Source organism: Coptis chinensis, chromosome 4 (genome assembly GCF_015680905.1).
Source record: "Coptis chinensis isolate HL-2020 chromosome 4, ASM1568090v1, whole genome shotgun sequence".
NCBI classification, from domain to species: domain Eukaryota; kingdom Viridiplantae; phylum Streptophyta; class Magnoliopsida; order Ranunculales; family Ranunculaceae; genus Coptis; species Coptis chinensis.
Genome location: NC_141459.1, coordinates 53250900 through 53275703, shown reverse-complemented (window position 1 = coordinate 53275703; position 24804 = coordinate 53250900). Strand labels below are relative to the sequence as shown.

Below are 24804 nucleotides of genomic sequence, written 5' to 3'. Positions count from 1 at the left end.
AAAAAAAAAAAAAAAAAAAAAAAAAAAGGGGGGAATTGGGGATGGGTCGGTTATTTATTGAGTCAGTACCAACGACAACAACGAGAATATATAAATGTAAATATTGTAAAGTCGATTTGGCTTCTTACGATGAACTCGAATCAAAAGAATTTCAAGGTCGTTATGGTAAAGCCTATCTTTTCAAGACCGTGTAAGTTTTTTTTTTCCCAACCCTATTCACAATTTTATTTTCCAATCCAATCAGAAACTGACACATGTTGGATTGGATTGAATTGGGCAGGGTGAATTTATCTGTTGGGCCTGTTGAAGATCGAGAACTTTCGAGTGGATTACATAAGATAAGTGATATCTACTGTACTTCCTGCCAACAAATATTGGGTTGGAAATATGTAAGTCTACATTCCATCTTTCCTCAGTTTATTTTTAGTGTTAGTTTTTTTAATGACGAAACTAGCTACACTTAAGCTTATTTATTTTAGGGAACTCAATGCTGTATTGGTTTTCCATGTTTCTTAAATTTACCCAAGTATAAAGGAAAACCCGTCCGGAAGGCTGTATTTCTAGGAACTAGGATATTAGGAAATGGATTATAACCTGCTCTTATGCAAAGCTTGATGTGCTTCAGTGTTGCATAATAATATAGGAGAGTGTGGTACCCAAGCAAGAAAGGTATTTTCTTTACTAGCTCTTTTAACCTTTGTATCCTTTCTTGGATGCCCACCTCTAATGTTTAACATTGTATTTCCATTCTCTATTTTCTTGTTCCTATTGTTTGGACTTCCAAAATTCCATCTGAAAAATCTGTTTGTGCGTGGTGTGGATTCTTACAGTTGATAACCTCAGATCATAGTTAACTATTGTTGTATTGCCAGTTGTGTGTGAGGGAGGGACGGATAGTCAGTGAATCATGTATTTGTCCAAAGTCTCTTGGTTATGTCCTAGTCTGGTGGTGACCATGCTGTATTCTTGGGATCTTGGTACTTTCACTTCTTTCCTGTAGGCGGTTTGGACTTTGGAGAATCTATCATTTGTGGTTCTATAAATTATATAGTGTGAGCGGAATCGACAACACTTTGAGGGAGTATTAACAACAAAGTAGGAGATTGTTTTATCTGTCAAGGCTTTTCTTTATTGATGCTAAATTCTTTGAGAAATTTAGAAGCTGCCCATTAAACATTATGTGGGTGAGACGGAGAATCTAGATAGGTGTTTTTGGTTGTATCGTTCTTATGTGTTTGTGGGCTTTCTCCATCTACCTGCTTTCATTATTATATTTTGGTTTTTACCAAGCCCAAAAAAAGAAGAATTCCTCTTATTGCACATTGAGAATGGATTGTTTGAGTCACTTATATAGAGTTTCATGTTAAACAAAGTTAAAGTCATTATAAGAAAAGGCTATGAGGTTGTAAATGCTGGATCCTTCTTATTATTGGGGACAGAAACCTGAGATCTAATTTTCTATTGAACTCTTTCTTTGGCTGTAGCATTTATCAAGTCAATATTCTTCATACCATGTAGATGGCCATTTAGTATCTAACTTTTACGTGACTTTTGTTGTGGCCATCGGATCCATTTGGGACCAAAGCATCCTCACTCACGCCAACGATTAAATAGTAGACATGGTCATATGAAAGTGAGAAACTGAAACCATACTTGGACACATGGTCATTTTTCACGGACCAAACAATTGCAGCTGTCACCCATGTGTGTTTTTTCTATCAATTACTAAAAGAAATCGTTGGAAACTTCACAAAATCTTTGAGAATCTAAGATGTTGTGCTTATATAGTTTTCAAATGATTAAATTAGTTGGTCTTTTAATAATTTAAATGAGAAAGTTTGCTTATCCCTTTTACAATTTTAAGTACCTTAAACCTAAAGTACTAGGTCAGTAGGTCTTAGGAGTTTGTTTTTGTAGCTATGTGACCCGTGGTCCTCTTGTCGGAGTGTTAACTAGCCCACTCCATATTTGTGGGGTTGTTAACAGAGTCCACTCCATTTTTGTGGTATGGTATGTGCCCATAGTTGTCAACATGTGAATCGTATTGAGAATTGTTTTCATTTTTTAGCGAATCGAGAATCTTATCGACTCGTAAATAGTAAGATTCACAAAATAAATAATAAATTTGTATTTACAGTAATTTTTCATGTATATACTACTGTATATTCCATATTTCCATATACAATAAGATTTAAATGTCTACAAGTAGAGATGGGCTTTTTAAAGAGAATAATATGTGTCTTGTTTAAAAGAAGTCTATCTACAATTTTGAGTTGGATATTTAGAGCATGGCCTATATAAAAGAAGCCCACTCAAGTTCTTTATATAAAGACTGGTCCAATTTCGGTTGACCCATTACATGTTATGATTTAGTCAAGACTTACTTAAGTTACAAACCCTAGATTTTAAAAGTTAAACAAGATCTGGTTCGTATGTTCTCAACCCAGCCACTAACCACACCAGACACGGAAGGAAAGAAGCAAGATCTGGAGAATTCAAATTGAAGAAGAAAAATAAAAATCTAGCACCCTTCTTCTCCTCTTTTTTTTCTAGTCTTCGATCTGTTTAAAGTTTGAACTCAAAAGTTTGCATTTTTTTTTTTTTTTTTTTTTTTGAAAATCGTTGAATTGTAAAATAGTGCAATTCCTTGCGATTCTAAGTAGATCTAAATTGCGATTTTGTAGCGATTTTTGCAAGTTACGAGTCTATGATACGATTTGACTATTGAACCCTTTGACTCGATCTGAGTTGTAAGATTCGACTTGGGAATCATATGATTTTGATAACACTGATGTGTCTACCATCTGTTGGACCCTTTGTGTACAATGTGGGAGCCTCCCTCTACAAGTTCGAGCTTTTATAGCAAGTGGTTCTCAACATGGTACTGGAGCTGTTTGTTTTTGGGATGCCATGGGTTTCAAGTCTGTACAGCAACAATATTAAAAAGTTATATATATATATCTCCAACAATGTTCACTGAGTGCGGGCGGGGGGTTGTATTTGTGTTACGGTGTTACCCACGAGTGTTAACTAGTCCACTCCATATATGTGCGAGGGTCAACAGAGTCCACTCCATGTTTGTGGTATGGTATGTACCTACCATATGTTGGACCCTCTCTACAAGTTCGAGCTTTTAGAGCAAGTTGTTCTCAACAGAGTTAGGATACAGTGAGGCTGTGAAGTGTGAATAATTATAAGAGTGCTTACTCCCCCATCCTTCACAAACTTGCACGTCAGTTTAAGATCACAGTACCCAATCTTGTGGTTTTGCTCACTTTCTTTCATCCTTCTGTCAATTTTCGTGCTTCTTGCCAAATAGGCTTGGAACTCCCTTCTAAGATGTCATTTCTTGTTTGGTGTCGCACTTGTGTTTCTCTGCCAAATGTTGGGTCTGGTCCAAACAACCACCCTTTCGTAGAGCTGTGTATTGTAAGTGATCTGAACCTGCCCGGGGTAGATGAAGTGAGGGGGCAGGGCGTGTTAGGGGTTTCCATAGCTTGAGCTTCAATGGTTAACCAGGTGGATGGTGAATTTAGGATTTCTTTTAGTGAAAGAAAGAAGAAATTGAAGCAGTAAGAGCTAAATTTGAAACACTGACTACTAAAACTGGATTGGAAGAAGAAAACAGTAGTCTGAATGCAAGAAACACAAAATTTAGTAACTAATTCCTTCGTCCCCTGGAGGGTACTCAATTTCTCGCTCTCTTTATGTACATGTTGTTGTTTATCTTAATCCCTAGTGGCGCCTAGTTATCTAATTAGAAAATAACCCCTTCTTTACAGTGTTACATAATGAAGTTTCATGACAGAAATCGGGATATTCTTTTCCATATAAACTTTTAGAACTGATTTTGTTAGATCCGCTCGGAGAGAGGAACTTTTCTGGAAACAAGAAACGAAGCTAATAAGGAGTGGCTGGCAACCGAGGATGAGCAATGCACATATTTTCTTCAGAAAATGGCCGATGCTAGAAATTGTGTGAATTACTATAGAGCTTTCTAATTGGTTTTAGATATTAGAGGAGAATATAACTCGGGGTTGGCATTTTTAATTTTCACTCTAATTTGTTTTTGGGACTGTGGGGCTGTGCAGTTAAATCGCTACTTGGTCGCTACTCGTTTGAAGAGCAAGTAGCGAGTAGGTGTAATCGGTCGGGGATTAACCGGCATAAATTGGGCGATTTTTTATAACACTATATTTCTTTACAAATATATATTAAATATATTTAACTTTGAAATACCAACATAATAGAGCTAATTAAGAACCCAATCAATCAATAAACAATTAAAACACTCAATCAACTAAAATAAATATGATTAAAGTGTAGAACTTTACAGAATTGAGGGTTGATCGAATCGGTGAAATCTCGAATTTGATGTTTAACATTGAAATAGTTGAAATAGTGAACACAATTACTCGGCTAATCGGCACGTATTAATCGTCTAATCGGGGCTAATCGGCCGAGTACTTGGAGAGTTTTTGAGCCCGATCATGATCGGGGATTAAATTGTTAGTCGGGTTAGCTAAGCAGTGAGTACTCAACGATTTAATAGCCCAGCTGTGGGGTTAGGCCTTTGACGATTAACATCTTGATAGGATCCATGAGAAGGTTTGGGAGGCCTTAGTTAGTATAGAAGGTGGCAAAGTACCGGATCTTCATGGTTTCCAGCTTGCGTTTTATAAGAGTTGTTGGGAAATCAATTGAGAGGATTTGATGAGTAGAGCTGTGAATTTTTCTCAGGTAGGTTTTCTTGCGCATCATCTTCTTAACACATGCATTGCCCAACTCCGTTAGGTTAGGTTATAGATGCATATAATATTGGTGACTTATGGCCTATAAGATATTTCTCAGGTGTTATCTCTGAAGCTTCAAAAGGTTTTATATATGTGATATCTCAAGAGGAAAGGGCTTTGTTTCATAACACCTTCATTGCCTTTCTCTTTCTAACGTCCTCCTCTTTACTACTTCACTCTTCTCTTTGGGGTGTCTTCGGTTTGGGTGTTTCGGGAATTTTTCCAAAAAATTTGTAGTGCATTCCATACCCAATCCGATTTTTTTTGGAATACTAATTATTCTTTTGAAATCGGAAATTTTGAAACTCGTAAAAAAAATGGATAATTTCATAATCGAATATACTTGAAAAAAATTCGGAAAAATTAGATTCTTTTTGTTAGATTTAAAAAAAAACATTTTACTTAGAAGCTTACACACATGGATTTTAAGGTTGTAGTTTGTGTGCATGCATATATATAAACTATACAAAATAAAAATACTTGCTAAAGGAAATTTTAACACCCCTATTTTTATTCTCATTTTTTTTATTAAATATATAGCGGTTCTAGGTCCTAAAATGTTAGACCCACTTTGAACCAAACCGATAAAGAACCGAAACCGTTAGAACCGAATAGTAAAAAACCGATGGGTATCTGAACCGAAACCGGAACCGATTAGTATGATTTTGATATATAGAATTTAGTATTATATTACACTAAATAAAGGCAAACCCAAACATTATTATTATATATAGCCTATATTTGTTAGGTGTCAAATTATACTAAATATATATAACATTTAGCATAATAGTGAATGTGTGTTATTAAATGCATCTTTTATAATATTATATTAAATATGTATATTATAAATATTAATATTAATGTTTACATGTCTACGTCTACATGTATAGTCGTATACTATGAATTAACTAATGCACTGTCTATATTAACTAATGCATGAACGTGTATGTGTTTGATATATTATATGTATATATATTGGATAATGAATACGTGCAATGCTAACTAACAATTGTGGTACATGTGGTATTTATTCTATATATGACGCATTACGTATAGTATAATATATACATGTTCGATTTAAAATATACACATACGTATAATGTATGAGAATGTATTTAAAGTTTTTAGATAACTTTCAAATACTATTATTGAATTTAAGACCATTACTTCTTATGAGAGGACAAAAATATCGATGACAAGTGTTATAGTCGCCGTAAACCAACTTTTATATCGGTTATATAACTAAAAAAAATAATTTTAGCAATAAAAATGTGTAACCCGAGAAGGAACCGAAACTTGAACCGGAACTGACTTAATTAATTGGTATGGGTTCGGGTTTTCAAAATATAAGAAAAAACCCGAAAAAACCGAACCCGATAGGAACTGCTAAAAATAGACCCAGAACCGAAACCGATAAGAACCGACCCATGAAACGTTACCAGACCTAGAAGAAAGAAAAAAAAAATAGGGATAAATATGGAAAGAGAGAAACGTGGGTTTAGAGGATAGAGTGAGAAAGAAAAAAAAAAAAAAAAAGTAACCAGACCTAGTTTTTTTTTTTTTCTCTTTCTTTCTTTTCTTTTGCTTGTTCCTAAAAAAAAAGAAGGGAGAGACCGTGAGAAAAAGAGAACTAAGAAAAGTGAAAGGGTGAGGGAGAAAACACATTCAAGGGATTGGCGCGCAACATCGATTCATATTTTCTTTGATTTCTCGATCATTCTTTGAAATTTGCAAGTGAGTAGACCTATTAGTAAATAATTTTATATTATTGTTATTTTGGTGAAAACTATTAATTGGTAAACGTTAACGGTGAGTGACTTCCTTTTTCTTTTTTTCTGATTTCTCTACATTGCGTAGTGTAAATTACATATCAAATTGAATATTATGTATTTTGTGTTGATTACAATTTGAGATGAAACAAGACATGATTAAGAATAACATATCAAAAAAATATTACATATCATTTGAGTTTATAAATTGAGAGATATGAAATACCCAATGTGAGAGCAATCCTAATGCAAGCAAAGAGTTTTTCACCTCCACGTAGGCTCAATTTCCCTTGTTTCCTACCGTTTTGGTGAAAAACAAGGTAAGGCTGTCCAATGCAAAAGTGAGTTTGAATCTCGGACGGAATGTTTGATTCCGTTTGAATGTAAAAATAAAAAAAAAACGCCTGACAGAATGAAACATCCCGTCTGAAGTTAAAAAAAAAAAAAAAAAAAAACACGCTATTCTGTCTAGAAAAAAAAAACCGAAAAAATTAAAAAAAAACACACGAGACGGAATAAAACATCTCGTCTGAAGTTCACATCTCAGTTATTTTCTCAGTAGCAACTGCTACTCTCGTTTTCACTTAGTCACAACTGACCGATTTTGTCATCCTTGCATTGGGCAAGGGTTTTCCCAAAAAACGGTGAAAATTGTCAATTTCCCTCCATAGTGACTGTGATTGGGAATGCTCCGAGTGATTCTTCTTATTTTTCCTATTTTCTGATTTCCTGAACAGTGTTTAGTGTAAATTCAATATAAAATCGAATCTTAGTTATTTTCCCCTGATTCCAACTCGTGTTGCAAGCTCACAAGTATATGCATGTTTTTCTATTCTGATCATGGCTAGTTTATGTCAGTTACTGGGCGTACACTTTGTTGCAAAACTGGTGTTGTTTTACTCCTGTTCAAGTCATGATTTTTTGTCTAATTTGGAGACAAATTACAATGTATTTAGAGATTGATGTAGGTTTTCATTAAAACATGTTAAGTTTTTTCTGTCCTCTTTCAAACTCAAAAATCCCCATAGTATTTTGATTTATATAAAAAGAGTTACACCCTTTGGAACTTAGCACGTCAGAAATTTTTTGACTGCAGAAACCTGTTGTGATATTTTTTCGTTCTCATAAGTAGACGAGTGATTTTTAATTAAAATATTGATTTTATGTATGAGTGAGTTCTTGGATATAAATATTTGTATATATTACGATGAATACGATTTTCTTATAAAAAATGTATATGTGGTGCGTGTGAGTTGATACTCACGAGAGATTAATATACTCCCTGGATGTGATAAGGGGGGGGGGAACGTTGATATTTGTGATATCTTAAGTCTGATAAATATCTCAATCGTCATCATATTCAATCATCTGAAAATCGGGGTGAAACGAAAACCTAATAACATATTATCAAACACGATATTAAAAGAATATGAGATCAAATTAAAACAAAAAGAACAATCTTTCAATCACATTATTAAATTAAAAAGAAACTAACTAACTCTATTACATCTTTCTCAATTAAAAACCAATACACTCCATAAAACTTAAACCAGAAAAACGACTCCAAGAACGAATCCAAATCAAGCATTTTCATCGAGTCACTTCACCATTTATGTTCCCAAGAACACACCCACGTTGCAAAAAGAAAGCAAACATAGTCAGCAAATTGAATTTGCTGGTATGAATAAGACTAAATATAAAAATAGTAGTACATTCAATTTTTCCAATAAATTAATATAATAATACTAACCATTTCAACTTGGAAGACAAATTAGTTCCGTTTTCTCAAAACGGCATGTAGTTTCTTCCCAAGCAAGATTTCAATCCCAATAATTAGTAATTTAATTTAATTAAAATCTTATCTATAATCAGTTACGTATCAGGGTAGGATAACGTCCCTGCATAAGATATTAATAAGTCTTACCCTACTGCAAAACAAAATTAAGTTTCCAAGTTAGGTTTCCAAAACGGAAACAATTAAATTAAGCATCTATATATTTCACTCATACAACAACCAACATGGGTATACATAATCAGACTTGAGATATCACAAATATCAACTATCAACGTTCATATCACACCACCAAATATCAACGTTCATACAACAACCAACAGGGAGTACATTCATCCCTCGTGAGTATTAACTCACACAAACCACATAGACATTCTTTGTAAGGAAATGATATCCATTGTAATATATACAAACATTTATATCCAAGAACTCGTTCATACATAAAATTAATATTTTAATTAAAAACCACTCGTCTACTTATTAAGGAGGAAATATCACAACTAGGTTTCTGCAATCAGAAAATTATGACGTGCTAATTTCCAAAGGGTATAATTCTTTCTATATAAATCGAAATGCTATGGGGTTTTTTGAGTTTGAAAGTTAATGAAAACCTACATCTATCTCTAAATACACTGTAATTCGTCTCCAAATCAGACAAAATTTTATGACTTGAACAAGAACAAAACAACACCAGTTTTGCAACAAAGTGCACGTCCAGTAACTGACATAAACTAGCCATAATCTAAACAGAAAACATGCATATACTCGGTAGCTTGCAGCATGCGTTGGAATCAAGGGAAAATACCTAATATTCGTTTTTATATTGAATTTACACTAAACACTATTCAGGAAATCAGAAAATGGGAAAAATAAGAACTACTTACATTGGGTATTTCATCTCTCTCAATTTATACACTCAAATTATCTGTAATTATTTTGATATGTTATTCTTAATCATGTCTTGTTTCATCTCAAATTTGAATTAACACAAAATACCTAATATTCAATTTGATATGTAATTTACATTGTACAAAAATCAGAAAAAACGAAAATGGTAGTCACTCACCGTTAATGTTACCAATCCATTAATAGTTTTCACCAAAATAACAATAATAGAAAATTATTTACTAATTAAATTAAATTAAATTAAAAGTAGATAAATAAGTTGAGTCTACTCACTTGCAAATTTCGAAGCCTTAGAATGATAGAGAAATCAAAGAAAATCGGAATTGATGTTGCGCGACAGTCTTTTAAATGTGTTTTCTTCCTCACCCTTTCACTTTTCTTAGTTATCTCTTTCTCACGGTCTTATTATTTTTTTTTAGGAAGAAGCAAAAGAAAATGAAGAAAGAAAAAGACTTGGTACGGTTATTTTTATTTTTATTTTTTCTCTTTCTCACTTTATCCACTAAAACCACGTTTCTCTCTTTCCATATTTATCCCTATTTTGTTTTCTTTCTTCTTTTTAATATATCTTATTTAATAAAAAAATGAGAATAAAAATAGGGGTGTTATAGAAATGGTTTTGATGATTGTATATAATTTGTAAAAAGAACCTACATTTATAGGAAAATTGGAAATCATTCTGGAATTTTTAAATCAAGATTGGAAAATCGGAATTTTAAAAGTGCATCCTATTTGAATAAATTTCCTAATAATTGGGAAATCCGAACTTGAAAGTGCTTCCAATTTCGGAAATGTCCAAAATGGGATTCCGTAAAATCAGAAGTTTGGAAAAAAGTGGCACCCCTACTTCTCTCCCATATATGATCACTCTCTCCTCTCACGAGTAGCAACCACCAAAAGTATGTATTTGGATTTTTTGTTGTTGTCTTCATTAGGCTTTGGGACATTTAGGGTTCATGTAACAATTGATTTTGAATCCAATATGTCTAATCCTTATTAATCTTTAATTTATGTGAGGGTTTTGGGTGTTTCAACCTCCGATCTTCATAAAATCCATTGCAATTTTTCATTGAGATAACAAAAATACAAAAAATGGGGTTTTTTTTTTTTTTTTTTTTTTTTCTAAAGATGATGAGATTTTGCAGATCCCCATCTGATTTTGTAATCTTTCATAAACCTTTGTTACATCATTTTGTACTATTGCACTCAAAATATTAGATAAAAGAGATGTAAAAACAAAAGGCTCCGTATTAGCACCGAAAAAGAGTTTTGCAAGGTGATCTGCACGCGGTAGACATGAAGTAATACCACTTTATTTAAGCTAAGCAGAAGCTTCGTGATTGTTGCCACCAGATTCCAGCATGTCCATGGAGTTGTCTCAATTTCCCCAAGCATTTAAATAGCTTGTAATGAGTTTGAAGCTACTATGACTTTCTTAAAATCATGTGCAATACATAGGCTAATTCCAACTTCTATTGCCTTTAGCAGCTCTTGGAACAAAATAGAATGCATATTTCCACCTCTAGTAAAAGCAACAATAACATGACCATGTTCATTTTGAGCCAGACCACCATATCCCACACCTTCCATATTCATTGACCCATCACAGTTCAACTTAATGTAACCAGAAGGAGGAAGTAACAATCTGACCTATTTAAGTGTTGTCTTTTTATACTTGAATGAGAGTCCAATTCAGTCAGCCAACACTCTTATTTGAATTGAATCTTTAATCTCCTCCACCTGAACTTCTAGATAGTGCTTCATATCTCTAAGGAGCATGTTACTGATAACAGTAGAACTAGACAGTTGTCCATTGAATCTTCTATTGTTGCGTTTAGTCCATATGTAGCTAATAGTAGCACATATATACAATCTAATCACTTCTGGAGTCATGATCTTGTTGTCCCAATCCAATTGCAGACTTTACAGCAGACCATACTTCTTTAGAGTAAGAGCAATCGAAGTATAAGTGTTTAGAATTTTCTTTGCTGTTGTTACAAAAACAACACGAAGAGGTATGCAAAACCTTCTTGTACACTAGGCAATCTTGTGTTGGCAAACTTCTAGAGAACAATTGACATGCATTGAAAGAGAATTTGGGGATAACAAGCCGTCCCCAAACAAGATTTGCCCATTTCATTTTATTTCTTTTCCTTCTCAAAGCCAAATAAGCTGATTTGGTAGAGAATTCCCCTGAAGGTGTTTCTGTCCAGACAATTTGATCCTCTTCAACTTCCGAGAATATATCAACCTTTTGAATGTTTTGCTTGATGTTTCCTTTAGGTAAAGGGTGAACTATAGAATTCCATTTGCCATCCTCTATAAGTTCACTGACCTTTGCATCTTCAGGGAGATCAAAGAGTTGGTTTGCTTCACCGTTACATAGTGGCTCATTAAGACACCAAATATCATGCCAAAACAGAGTTTGAGTTCCTTTGGCAAGGATATATTTGATATATTTTTGGGCATATTTTCTGCTTTTGAGAAGAGATCTCTATGATCACGACTTTATAGTCCAAAAATATTTGTCATTAATATGTTCCCTCCAAATCCAGCTAGTCCATATATTCTTTTCTTTCTTTACAATCTTGAAGAGCAATCTACAAAGAGCACTTTTGTTCCATATGATAGGGTCAATAATGCCCAAACCACCTTCCATCTTGTTATACAAAAAGTTGTCTCTAGAAGTTTGATGCATTTTAGGCTCCATACAAGGTCCACTCCATAAGAACTTAATACAAAGCTTAGAGACTTCGAGCAAAACACCTTTTGGAAGCAGGAAAGTTCTTGCCCAATAAGCATGAAAGGACATGAGGATAGATTTGATCAGTTGTAGTCTTCCAGCATGGCTAAGATTATTGCATTTCCAATTGTTAATTCTACATGAAACCTTTTCAAGAAGAGGGAGGCAATCTCTAATGCTTAGTCTAGTGGCCACCAAGGGGAGTCCTAGATATTTGATAGGTGGTTTTTGTGACTTGAATACCCATCAGAGCAGATAAAGAGACAGCTTCATTGTCAGACATGCTTCCAGTGAGCATAGTAGACTTGTTGAGATTGATGTGAAGGCCAGTAGTTTCAGCAAATGAAGGTCTTTGATTGCGAGAATAGAACCTTCATTTCCTTTTGCAGAAAGGAGGATATCATCTTAATCCCCTCTTTCCTGGAAAGAAGCCTTGAGGAGCACCATTGATGATCACAGAGTAATAAGGAGAGGAGTAACAACATGAGATCCATTTTTTGATTCTTGGAGGGAAACTGAGTATATGAAGCATATGAGAGATGGCTGACCAAGAGACAGAATCATAAGCCTTTTGAATATCAACTTTTACAGTACATCTGGCCGTTCCATGCTTCCTTGTATAACTTCTCAGTAGTTCATGGGAGAGTAAAATATTCTCTTGAATCAATTTACCAGGGATAAAAGCTGAATGGCAAGGTGCAATAATACCATCCATGAGAGGTTGTAGCCTATTGGTAATTAGTTTTGCTACACATTTATATAAAACATTAGTGCATGCAATAGGCCTGAAATCAGAGACTCTCTTAGGTATTGGAATCTTAGGAATCAAAACAATGGAAGTAGAGTTGATACTTTGTGGAATATAGTGATGTTCAAACATATATTTAAGTGAATTCACAAAGTCCTCACCCACTATGTTCCAGCTCTTCTTGAAAAAGAAAACATTGTATCCATCAGGGTCGGGTGCTTTATTATCCTCCATAGAAAACAAAATGAATTTGATCTCATCATAAGTGGGAATAGAATCCAAAGCTTCATGCAGATGCAGATCCTGAGATATTATACCTGAGAGAGATTATTAAAGAAGGTTGCTTCTGCGAGAATAGGAGAGTCCATACCCAGCATCTTCTGATAGAATGAAAGAAATTCTGATGAAATAAGGTCTGGATCCTTCATAAGAGTACCATTGCTACTTTCAATATACCAGATAAGATTTCTGCCTTTCTTCTCTTTGATTGCATTAAAGAAATAAGAGTTGCATTTATCATTAAACTTAAGCCAATCACAATCTGCTTTTTGTCTTAAATCTGCTTGTTCCATGAGTGATATAGGATGCCCTTGTATTTTTTTCTTTCTCGAAAAGAATAGGATCAAAAGGTGACTGATAAAGAGAATTCTGAGCATCATACCATGTATCAGAGAAATTTGAGAACTTGCCTCTAGACCAACCTCTAATTGCTTTTTTCAGGAAATGCAATTTTGCATTTAAAATGTACACTGGATTACCTGCTAAGTTAATTGACCAAGACTGATTGAGAACAACCTGGAAATTTGGGTGATACATCCATATGTTACAAAACCTGAAAGGCATGTGAATATTCCTTGCATTGTGCCAAATAATAGAAACAGGAGAGTGGTCCGAGATGCCAGGGGGGAGAAAACAGCTTCAGATAAGAAAGAATTGGTCCAAGATAGATTCACAAGGCATCTATCAATCTTAGACATTTTCCTGTTTAATCCTTCAACATTATTTGACCAAGTGTAGAGATTACCCGAGAACTTGAGATCAGCAAGACCAGCAACAGTGATGAGTGACTGCAGAGCAGCCAACTCTGCAGATCAGCAACATTGTTTCCCTAGGATGTACTGCAGAGCAGCCAACTCTTTCATGAGAATAAAGAACATTATTAAAGTCTCCTGCAATACACCACAGCTCAGAGAAACAAGAAGTTAAACTCTTAAGGAAGGTCCATAGTTCTTCTCTCTCTGGTAGATCATTAATGGCATATACCACTGTGAGAAAGAACTTCTTTCCTTGTGCATGATGAGTGACTAGAGTATGTAGAGCTTGTCGGTTTTCACAGATCTTCTCAACATGAATAAAATCATTATCCCAACAAATCCAAACTCTACCCTTTGGATCACTATTATAATTATGATAGAAGGACCATGTATCACAGGATAACTTTCTAATATAATCAAAATTATCAATCTTAACTTTTGTTTCTAAAAGACTAAGTAAACAAAAATTATTTGCAATTCTAAACTTAGCTACTTCTTTAGCTTTTAAAGTATCGTTTATACCTCTTACATTCCAGAACCCCATTGATTTGCTTGTCATGATAAAGATTTTTTGTTCTTACTCCTTGATGGCCCTTTAGGCGGAACTTGGCCTTGCTTTTCCTTCTTTGAAGTCGAAACCTCAGAATTCTTTGCTTGATTTTTCTGTTTCCTCTGCTGTCTTGTAGAAATTGGACTCAAAGCTTGAATAGGAGATAAGCTGATAGGACTTTCTGATTCTCTGGCTTCATAAGTGTGATCAGAAAGGTAGTCCTTTTCACTGGCAGTAGAATCACTACCATTACCAGAATTTTGATGATCCTTAGCATTTAGAAAAGTATGTATTTCTTCAGAGTTGACATCTTGGTTCTGCATGATACTAAGGACTTCAGGGTCAGCTGTAGAGGTAAGATCATTTGAGTTGATGTTCTCATTATAAATGATCATAGATTGCTCATGTGAATGTGAGGCCTGAATAGGTTTGGCAATAACAATAGCCATTGACATGTCTTCTAGAGGCTGTTGTTGCAAAGGAAGTCTCATATGATGATTTTGAATCAAAGGATAAGAGTTGAGATCAATAACAAATTACCCAGGCTCAGTAAAACCATCTTCTGAGGATTGAGGATCTTCTAGTGCATTTTGATATTCATTGGCGCTATCATTTTCTTCCTCTTCAAGCTCAGCTAATGCACTAAACGGGTTTGAGTCTGGTGGAATACCCAAGGGGCTTCTTACTGTTAAAATTGAAGAACTATTTTCCACCGGCGTCTGCTCTACTCGTCTGTTTGTCAAGTACAGTAGAAATAGATAGAGAAACTGTTTCAGTATTGAAAATACCTGAATTTTGTACCTCTGTTTCCTTTGATAAATTGTTGCCATGATCATCACGTTCCCAGCTTGTTTGACCCTGAGTGATATTCTTGGGTACCCATCTTGTATTCCTATCCCTTTGATTCCTCTGAATAGAAATAGCAGGAGTTTGTTTTTTTGGTTGTTGACGTTGAGGAATATTTTGAGTAGGTTTAGGAACAGGAGGATTCGTAGCACATTTAGCATCCGAGTGACTGAAAGCTTTGCAGAAATCACATTTGTCTGGTATCCATTCATAGTCCAAACCAATATCAACTATATTTCCTTCACCAATTTCTACTAGGATATTTGAGGGAAATTTAAAATCGAGATCCACCACTACACACACTCGGGCATAATTGATTCTGGTTCGGTTTGAAGTTGCTTCATCCATACAGAGTGATTCTCCTATTAAGCTCGACACCATTTCCAGCCCATTCTTAGTCCACAGATGCTTTGGTATATCTAGCCTTACCCAAATTGGAATGGCCTTGATACCATTTCTATATTCCTCCACTGTTGTAGACCAAGGGCGCACCACAAAGATCCTTCCAGCTAGAAAAATCGGACCTTGATCAATGACCATCTGTTTATCTTCATCATTAAAGAATTTGAAATAGAATAGCTCACGGTCTGCTGTCATGTTGAAATCTCCTTTCAATTTCCATTGTCGTTTAACCACTTCCTTGACGAAAGGGTAAGACAATCTTTTTTCTATAAAAAAACCCACAACATAATCTTTCCAGAGCTCTATTCCTTCATCCATGATATTTGTTGGGATGACAGCAATACCATTAGAGAAGGATGGGTATACTTTCTGTAGGTTGGGTTGAATACGAGGGTTTTTGCTCCTCATGAAGAGAGAACTCCATGATTGAGTTGCAGAGGGGTTGATATTAGATCTAGCCTGCTCTATAACTATGACTTCTAAAGAGGATAAAGGAGGTGGATCTGTGATAGTCACCCCATCCATTATCTTCTGACTATCGAGTCAACGATAGTCACTGAGGCCATCGGTCAGGCCTAAAGAGGCAACTTTCCCTCCAAGAAAGAAAGAGAACTAAAACAGACTATAACAGGTTAAAAAGGGGGGGAAAGACCTTACTACCCTTTAGAAAACACAATTGCTCAGTTTTTGTGTTCCAAAAAAAAAAAAAAAATTAGGTTAACAAATTCGATACTAGTTTTAGGGCAAATTTGTTTCTTGGTAGTGTTTGCATAGACATAAACTAATAATATTACATTTGACTATTTGAGTGCTATTTCATTCATTCTTTTGTTTTTTCTATTTTATTTTTGTGATTTGTTATTAGTTGTGCATGTTTTTTTTTTTTTAGTTTTTAAGTTGAGCTTTCATTGAGAGCATTTTGTGTTTTGTGCTTCGTTAGCCTTTGATCGAGTTTTGTTTTCTCCTAATTGTTTGTTAGTCTTTTTTATCTATCAGATTTGATTTTTTTGAAAATAAGCGGTATAATTCCGTGTTTCATTGGTGTTAGCTCACAATGGACTTGTGAAAGGGAAATGGTTTAAGCATTGTGAGTGATGGAAGAAGTGACTCACAAAGGAGGTCTAATTAATTTCATGTATGCGACCGAAGGTGGACCTATGTTTCAATTGATCTTTCTAAGTGATACTAAAGACACAAATTCCACTTATTTGGTGAAAAAGGTTACAACTAGCTGGCATCAAAATGTGGTCCAAGTAATTACTAACGACGCGGCAAATTATAAAGGTGTGTGTCAAATAATTGAGTCGTGAATTCCTACCATCGTTTGGGCTCTGTAGTTCATATTTTTAATCATGCATTGAAGAGTATATCTTGGCTGCAAGGAATATTGAGAACAATCAGCTGACATATGGTGAGTGTGGTTGGATTACAAAAATTTCTTGTGATGCCTGACAAAGAAAGTATTTCATTATGTGTTGCTCGACGAGATTTACAGTGAAATTGTTCATAATGATCTGCTTTTAATGCAAAGGCATCACCAGTAATTTCATTAATTCAACCACATTTATTTCTCTTTGTTCTCTCATATCATTTGTTGCTGCACCAATATTCTTCAACGCAGAATTAAGAGACTACACATATAGTCCAATTTGGTTGGAAATTTTGATTCGATAATTTGACCCGCACCTTTACTATTTCCAGCATTATTAGTAATTACTTGAATCACATTTTGATCCGTCCTCATTGATATCATCTTTCATCAAATTAGCAAGGACGTGTTTATCTTTATTTTCACTAGACAATCAATTTCTTAAGAAAAATAGGCCACGTTCGGTCACATCAATGATGCAAAATTAAGAACTATGACATTAGGCCCACTTTCATATATCTAACCACTCATCTTTTTCAACTTTTTCAAATGTGCCAGCAGTTCTATTAGTACCACGTACACTGACCTTCATGGACATAAGGTCTATGAAAAAAAAACTCATTTCCTGTTGTCCAATTACCTGGCCTTTCTTCTGCCAATTCAAATGGGGTGGCTCAGATGAAGCCATCTAATAGTGTGTTAGTATTTTTGCAAAAAAAAAAAAAGTTATTAATTAAACTCCAATAAATATATATTAATAATTAAACACCAAGAAATAAATATTGACTAGAAATGATATTAGCGAATACTAATAATAACAACTAAGACCAAGATTGTTTCCTCTAATACAGATAATACTCCCAATAGCATGCATGTTATAGTATATCATTTCATGTATGTACTTCAGCATAGAATTATAGGCATATGCATATATAGAGTCACTATGACACCAAAATAATACAACAGTACAGTAAGTTTTCCATAAAAAAGAAAAGAAAAGATTGCAATAGTAAATACACATCAATGTGAATGGTGCAGCCATATATTTAATGTATGTACCTTACATAGTGAAAGATATGGAACAAATAGTGCATTAACATGTGAAGTAGCTTGTTGAATGTATCTCAGATGTGATGGAACAATAATTAATTTAAAGAGCAGATTGTCAAATAAAACAAACAACATTTTGGAATTTATAGTACATTGAAAACAGTAAAGGGATGAGACTGACAATGACAATGACTGTAGTTGTTTCTACTACTAAAGCTCTTTACCTTTTTGATATTTTATGAGATAAGTTTTTTCCACATTTATAGCTCACCGAGTCATCGATGATTAGCTAAGTCCACAAGGTGGCTCAAAGATTCCAACCCTTACCAAAGACTAGGTAACTCACCTACTCTAGTTTCTATTTTATTTTCTAAGTCCAAATTCAACCCAAAAGAAAAAATTGAATATTGAATAGTGAAAAACACCTATTTTAGAATTTATTGAAAAGTGTAATTTTTTCTTTCAAGAAAGTGCCTTTTTGTGCAACTATCCAAATACATTTTTTCACTTTTTGAATAGTAAAAGTGAAAAAGTGTGTTTGGATGATAGCCCCAAAATTCATTTTTTAAAAGAAAAAATTGAACTTTTCAATAAGTTCTACAATAGGTGTTTTTCACTTTTCACTTCTCAGTTTTTGTGGGGAATTTGGATTTGGTAAATAAACCAGAAATTGAAAGTCACTTTATATTCGAACACACCACTTTTGAAAAAGTATTAAAAATTATAAGTCACTTTTTTAAACAGATACTTTTCACTAGTGTTATCAAAATCGTTCGATTCCAGAGTCGAAGGGTCCAATAGTCAAATCGTATCATAGACTTGTAGCTTGCAAAAATCGCTACAAAATTGCGATTTAAATCTTAGAATCGCAAGGAATCGCACTATTCTATTTTACGATTCAACGATTTTCAAAAAAAAAAATGCAAACTTTTGAGTTCAAACTTCAAACAGATCGAGGTTGTTGCTCATGAGAGGAGAGAGAGGAGTGATTCGTGAGAAGGAGAGGAGGACGAGAGTAAGAGAGAGGATTACTTACTAGTTGTTTGAAGGAGCCTGATGTGCGAGGAGAGCGCGAATGACCTAATCATGAGAGGAAAAGAAAGGTTTATGTCCTCTTTATTTCTATCAGGATTATTTTTCTTGTTTCTTTTACAACCAAATCTAGCGTTGTCTGGACATGTTCCTCGTGTTTCTGAATTTAAATAAAAGAATCGGATACTTTAATATGACAAGTGTCCTACTTCTGCTCAGGCTTCAGAGAACTATCAGCGATTCCTAGCCTTAGAGTGGTTGTCTTTTTTTGTGAGAAGAACACTAATTTCATTCTAGTGAATAGAGTTGATTGCTGTCTTTCAGATATTTATTTGTGGAAATTTGGTTTCGTAGTCTATTTTTTTGGGTGCGTCCAGATAAACTTTACATTTTTAAGTTAAGGGAGCATCAAATAATTTTATATCTTGGACCAGTGTAGCTTTTTGCTCCTTTTCTACTGTTTCAAGTTGTATTATTAGATGTAATTTTTACTATTCGACGGATTTGAAGCCGACTTTGGCATCTACTGGCTTAAACTAGGCATCAATTTGATCTCTGTTAGTTTTGTCCATGAATAAGGGATTCACTATTGCTCTTGCTATTGAGCTGAACCCCTAAGGGTTCCATAGTTGTTTTGGAACTTTATACATCTTTATCCAAATAAGCACAGAATAAATCATACGCCTCTTATCTTCAACTTCCATGGATCATGGTTTGATAATAAGGAGTTTCCCAGCAATGTAGAATGAACCTTCAATAAGCACATTCTCTCAATCAGTGGGGTTGGGAAACCTTAAGTAATACACACTTTCATCAAGAGAGATATCAATGTCACCTAGCAACTTCCACTTTTTGTGAACATGGGTTTAACCATTTAATACGGCAGGTTTTTGTCAAAAAAGAACCCTGCTACTCTGTCTTCCCACTCCTTTACACCCTGCAAAAATATATCTACTTTAATCTGAAGAGTTCCGTCATGGTAGATGGGTTTGATGTACGATAATTCCTCGTTACCAGCCGAAAGGGGGGGCAAGATTTCAGGAGTCATCACCAGAGTTTAGGTGCGTTCTTTGCAGGTGGAGCATGGCCGAAGCTTCGGTTTGTTGCCTCTCTCGCTGGAGTGAGATCGACCCCAAGGTCGGAGCTTGGGTTAGATATCTGCGTGGATGTAGCATTTGGTGTTGGGGGTGTTTGAATAGGCTGGGATCGGGTTAGATGAAGCAGTAGGGGAAGAGGGTGAGTGGGTAACTGTGGGATGTGATTGGTCAGGAGGCTTAGTAGCAAAGCTTTCTCCGTTCATGGATGCCTTAATTAGGTAAGATAGCAAACTTAAGATGATGTTGAAATAAAGTAAAAGTTACAGGAGTGAGTAGAGTTGATTGGACTCTTTTCTTGACAAATTCTTTGTTCTTTTTATGAATTCGTGTATAGCTCTTGAAGCTTTGGCAAATAACTTTACATTCGATAGTGGTGCAGCACATAATAATCAAGGGAACATTCCACGGCCATAATTCTTGATTGTTGATCAGTTCAGATTTTGGTTTTATTTCCTTGTGTTGCAAGTTGTTGATTTAATATTATGTAATACTCTTCAAAGGCCTGAAGCTTCCTTCGTTATTTGGTGGTTTTGGAGCAAGATTGCAACCTAACAGTGGTTGTTTGTTTCCTTTCCATTATTTTCAATCTTTGATGTGGTATTCTTAGTTGTTTTGGGTGTTTGTTTATTAGTTCGTGTAGCTTATGCCAATAATGTACATCACTATGTGTTAAGTAGATTTAGTATATAAGTTTTGCTTAATGTAGATTAAAATCTGTAACTATGTGCATTCTTCTTCTTTTGAGGCACAGTGAGTTTTGAAGGTTAATCTATAGCTTGGACAATGAGGAGGTTGCTCCTTTGCAAAGGAGATTGTCTGGTGCTGCTAACTAAAGTTACCCTTCTAAGTTCCCTGGTCACTATCTCGCTCCGCTCATATGTGGGACGTGGGAGTGAATTATGAGAGTTACCTGTGAGGGGATAGGAGGAGAAGCATTGTTAACACCTAATGGAAAAGGATATTTTTGTCTAAGAAAGATGGTGGCTTCCGTATTTGAACAAGTCACTTGAGATGGTTGCTGTGTTATCACTTGCTGGCACTTTGAGTCAATTTTGGTTGGCACGAAATCAGATCTAGGTCCACATTAGAATTTGACAGGAGCAAATAATTGATCTTGTGCCAAATGGCCTTCAAAGCATCAAAATGACTCAAATGATCTGGGAGGTGATAACCAGGTTAGGGAAGTTGGTTGGCCAAAGAAAGTATCTACCTTCGTCTTGTTTATGCAGGTGTCTTCACCAAAATTTGTTTGCATGCTTTGCATAAGAAGACGTATAAGGAATTCTTAACGGAAGAGGGGATTCAAGCATCTGGAAAGAGGGGAATGCTTCTAGTGCCAAGTAAAAATAAGGAGAAGCACCATTGCTAGCTTAACAGCCCATTCAGTGTCATGGCTGGAATTCTAATAGTGACGAATTTTAAAATTTTGAATTATAGATAAGTTATCAAACACAGCCATTTCCCATCCCCAATCCTTGCTCAAAAGGTTTGGGTGTCTATCCGCAAAGTTGATTCTCATGCTGCAACTGTCCTTTTGTCTATTCTGGTCATCTCAACCTACCTCAATTCTAATTCTTTGGTGTTAGCTCCTATTCCTATCACTAACATAGAAGATAATTAGACTATTTCTGGATACAAGTGAATGCTAATGTGGCATAGACATTGTAATGTAATGTTTGGCCTCAATGTGTTTTCTTTCACCTCATAAGCGTCGGTTTAAATTGTGTATATTGCATTTGTTGGAGCTACTTTACAGAACATCTGTTCATGTTCCTTTAAACTGAAAATGTGTATTTTGTGTCATTAATCTTGTTGCATCCAGGAAAAAGAGGCGACAAACGAGTAAGGGTTTATGTGCAAGCAACAATTTTGTGTTCATGAATGTGCTTCTGAGACTGTTTATCTTTTTCTTGGTATTCAACTGATTAATGTTCTGTTCAACAAGCCTTTCAGGTCATATATTAACTTTCACCATCCAGCAATACTTATCTTTTTTGCACATTGATTGTCTGCAGGAGAAGGCATACGAAGAGAGCCAAAAGTACAAAGAAGGAAAGTACATTCTTGAGAAAGAGAGGGTTTTGAAGGATTGGTGATAACCATAGCAAATATAACTTGTATAGAGGTGCCTATTTGTTATTTTTGATCAATGAACTTGACATGAGTGCATAATAAAATTGCTAATGCAGCAATTCTGAAGTTCTGGACACATGTTAAACCTTCTGGTACAATGCAAAAGATTGCATTACAGAATATGTTTAAAGATTTCCGTAGCGTTTTAGGGGGATTAGCAGTGATTAGCAGTTGTCAGTTTGTGTTTCCTGTATGTCCGTGTCAGACACAGTGATTGGCAGTTGTCAGTTTGTGTTTCCATGGATACCATCTTTAAAACGGTTTCCTGTATGACCGTGTCAGACAGAAGCCCAATACCTGTAGCGTTTGCAATTAAAATAGTTTCACATTTTCGCTGGTCCTCTGACTAACATAAAATCTCACATGTATTATTCACTCCCAAATTCTTAAAAATAACAGTAAGAGTACTCGAAGAGTAATATATTGCTCTTAATCACAGATTTCATTGTGCGACCACCCACATGCTATGCTCGTGGTAAAACATTCCGTTAAACCAAAATAAGAATTTACCCTTTTTTTGCATTTATTGATTATAAAACATACGCTCTTCACTGAATTTTATATTATGAACGTGTAAAAATCATTTGTGGTGCATTCTTAGCTGATGATCTAATCTCTACATTATATTGATAGCCGGGTTTTGAGTAACCCACTCTCCACTATCGATTACGCAGATTGAAATCTCTCTATTTGCTCAATTTATAAATATCTCTCTCACAAAAATTAGAAAATTTAGAAGAACACTCTAATGTAATTTAAATTATATAATTATTCTCTATTTTTTCCCTGAATTTAGAACAAATTCTCTTTTATTAATAATTTAGAAAAAAACTCTCTGATGTCACTTAAATAACATAATTATCTTTTATATTAAATTATATGTGTCTCCCCCTAAACAACATAATTATCTTTTATATTAAATTATATGTGTCTCCCTTTTTATGTTATTTAAGAGTCCTATTTAGTATATACTATTAAAAACAAGTTAAACCCAAAAGTCATTCATTCCGATTGAAATAAACATTTTATTTCCTTTTCTAAAAATTCACAAAAGAAATTTGATTCGATGGGTTTCTTAAAAAGAAAAAACCATCTCTTTAGGTGCGTTCCCAGCTTAAAAGGCACACCCAACTAAGTTCCAAGACAATTAAACTACAAACAAAACCATACCTTAAATATCAAATAAATACATCCACAATCGACCATATGGAAGTAAAGGCGTTTAGACAATTGGGAAGCCGGGAGCTAAGTTAGTTTTGTGAAACAAGTTAAGTCTATGCTTTGGTCATTTAAATAAGGCAAAATCGAGTTTAGTTAGAAAAAATATCAAACAAATGTTAGCTCAGTTTTTAAACAAGTTATAAGGGCTTAAGTGGTGGTCCTGATTTTCTTGAGATTTGTGCTAAAAATACTTTAAGAGTCCTATTTAGTATATACTATTAAAAACAAGTTAAACTAAAACAGTCATTCCGGATTGAAACTCTTCCTACCCAAAAAGAAAAGCTAAACCCAACAAAAAAAAGTTTTTACGAGTAAACATTTTATGTTATAAGAGCTTAAGTGGTGGTCCTGATTTTCTCGGGATTTGTGCTAAAAATACTTTAAGAGTCCTATTTAGTATATACTATTAAAAACAAGTTAAACCAAAACAGTCATTCCGGATTGAAACTCTTCCTACCCAAAAAGAAAAGCTAAACCCAAAAAAAAGGCTTTTACGGTAAACATTTTATTTCCTTTTCTAAAAATTGACCGCTTACAAAGAAATTTGATTCGATCTTTCTTCTTAAAAGAAAAAACCATCTCTTTAGGTGCGTTCCCAGTTAAACTACTCCAAGATAATTAAACTACAAACAAAACCATACCTTAAATATCAAATAAATACATCCAACAAAAAAGGCGTTTAGACAATTGGGAAGCCAGAGCTTTAGTATTTGTGAGTGCAAGTTAAGTCTATGCTTTGGTCATTTAAATAAGTCAAAATTGAGTTTAGTTAGAAAAAATATCAAACAAATGTTTCTAAGGAATTTGTGGATGTTTAGAGGTGTCTTTGAGACCAGAGTGGCGTAACCACGGGTTATAGTTAGTCTATAATACAAAATAGCTCAATTTTTGAGCAAAATTATAAGGGCTTAAGTGGTGGTCCTGATTTTCTTGGGATTTGTGCTAAAAAAACTTTAATTTAAAAGTCTTATTTAGTACTACTAAAAACAACCAAAGCAGTCTTTCCGGATTGAAACTCTTCCTACCCAAAAAGAAAAGCTAAATTAAACCCAACAAAAAAAGCTTTTACGAGTAAACATTTTATTTCCTTCTCTAAATATTCGACTACTTATAAAGAAATTTGATTCCATCGGTTCTTATGAAAAGAAAAAACCTTATCTATCTTCAAGTGTTTCAGAACCTTAAGTGGAAATTGTTCAAGGCTTTATTGTCGAAAATAGTAGGTTTCACTGGAGATATCCTTCGGACCTTGGCTTCCGCAAACACATGTAATTTGATATATTAGCAAAAATGTTTGAGTTTGGCTTGAGCCCATGGTA

The 24804-nt window shown here is 34.6% G+C and overlaps 1 protein-coding gene across 1 annotated transcript; it reads left to right on the top strand.

The window, feature by feature from the left end:
* The first annotated feature begins 11 nt into the window (after nucleotides 1-11).
* On the top strand, nucleotides 12-22600 carry LOC147503967 (putative yippee-like protein Os10g0369500). Its single transcript, XM_086557098.1, has 5 exons — nucleotides 12-190; nucleotides 281-389; nucleotides 9680-9716; nucleotides 14472-14550; nucleotides 22147-22600. Exons 1-4 carry the CDS (start codon nucleotides 42-44, stop codon nucleotides 14489-14491), a joined length of 315 nt encoding a protein of 104 aa, XP_086413224.1. The 5' UTR covers nucleotides 12-41; the 3' UTR covers nucleotides 14492-14550; nucleotides 22147-22600.
* The last annotated feature ends 2204 nt before the right edge of the window (nucleotides 22601-24804 follow it).